Source organism: Rhinopithecus bieti, unplaced genomic scaffold, assembly GCF_001698545.2.
Source record: "Rhinopithecus bieti isolate Rb0 unplaced genomic scaffold, ASM169854v2 scaffold_75535, whole genome shotgun sequence".
NCBI classification, from domain to species: domain Eukaryota; kingdom Metazoa; phylum Chordata; class Mammalia; order Primates; family Cercopithecidae; genus Rhinopithecus; species Rhinopithecus bieti.
Genome location: NW_016841969.1, coordinates 1 through 1,516, shown reverse-complemented (window position 1 = coordinate 1,516; position 1,516 = coordinate 1). Strand labels below are relative to the sequence as shown.

The window sequence follows — 1,516 nt, the reverse complement described above, 5'->3', positions numbered from 1 at the left end:
CCAGCACTGCCACCCCCCAGAAAGGCGGAGGCTGTGTCCACCAGGCGATAGTGCAGCCGGGCATTCTCCCCTGAGTCCGCGTCCACCGCCTGAATGTGCACCACGGGGTAGCCCAGGGGCACATTCTCCAGCACCGTGGCCTGGAATGGGCTGCTCACAAAGATAGGCTCGTTGTCGTTGACATCCAGCACCTGCACAGACACCACCCCGGAAGAATTGATGAGCGGGGCCGGCCCCATCCTGGGCCTTGATGCTCAGCGAGTACTTCTGGACATCCTCAAAATCCAGGGGTTGATCACATCCAGGATCCCGCTCAGTGAGTGCAGGTAGAACTGGCCGGCCACGTTCCCGCTGAGGATGCTGTAGTGAATGGCCGCGTTCTGGCCCTGGTCCCGGTCCGTGGCCTGCACTCGCAGCACAGCGGTGTTGAGCCCTACGTCCTCGGGCACCTGGACCACGTAGTTCTGCTCACTGAACTGGGGTAGTTGTCGTTCTCGTCCTCCACCTCGATGTACACGGTGGCCGTGGCGCTGAGCGGGCCTGGGTTGCGCCCCTGGTCGTTGGCCTCCACCAGCAGCTGGTACTCGGCCGCCTCCTCCCGGTCCAGCACCGCCCTCGTGCTCACCACGCCGGAGCTCTCGTTGAGCTGGAAGACGTCCCACGCGCCCCCCAGCACGCGGTAGCGCACGTTGGCGTTGACAGGCGAGTCGCGGTCGCTGGCGCGGATGGTCAGCACCTCGTAGCCCACCTCCAGGTTCTCCCGCACGCGCTCGCGGTACTCCGACTGCTCGAAGACCGGGCTGTGGTCGTTGGTGTCTTTGACCAAGACAGTGATGTAGGTGGTGGCCGAGCGCGGCGGCGTGCTGTAGTCGACGGCCTTCACCCTGAGGACGTGCGTCTCCTTGGTCTCGCGGTCCAGCACGCTGTCCGTGCTCACCGCACCCGTGGCGGAGTCGATGCGGAAGTAGTCCCGGGAGCGCTCGTCGAACAGCCCCTCCATGTAATAGCTCACTCGCTCCTCCTCGCCCTCGATGGTGTAGTGCGCGTGCAGCTGGAGGATGAGGGTGCCCGCCGGCTCGTTCTCAAACAACGCCACCTGGTAGTTGGGCATCGGGAACTTCAGGCTCCCTCTGCCACTCGTGCCCCGCCGGGCCCGTCGCGCCGGCCCCGCCCGAACTTGGGGCAAGTTCGGTGGCAGCGGCGGCGATGGGGATGGCGACGCAGAGGGCGTCCCCGCGGTGGCTGCCTCCAGCGCCAGTCCCACCCGTACACAGCCAGCCGCGCGCCAAAGGGCGCACAGCAGACGCAAGCGGACCGAACTGCCCGGCGGCAGGCAGATGGGGCGGCCGGGACAGCGGGGCCCGGGGCGCGGCGGGCAGCTGCAGGCGGGTAAGGTGGTCGGACCTGCGAGCGCCGAATGCTGCGCGGCCGCGCCGTCGCCGTGGACCGGGACGCAGAACGCCCAGCAGAGCCGGGCACGGGCTCCGCAGTCGGGATGGTGCGCGCGCGCCCGCAG

The 1,516-nt window shown here is 67.9% G+C and overlaps 1 protein-coding gene across 1 annotated transcript; it reads right to left on the bottom strand.

Moving 5' to 3' along the window:
* Positions 1-7: 7 nt before the first annotated feature.
* On the bottom strand, positions 8-1,510 carry LOC108525069 (cadherin EGF LAG seven-pass G-type receptor 1-like; the record flags this gene model as incomplete). Its single annotated transcript, XM_017866147.1, is given in 4 exon segments — positions 8-231; positions 233-287; positions 290-478; positions 481-1,510. Coding segments are annotated over 4 exon segments (1,498 nt in total), but the record flags the coding sequence as incomplete, so codon positions are not given.
* Between the last annotated feature and the right edge of the window lie 6 nt (positions 1,511-1,516).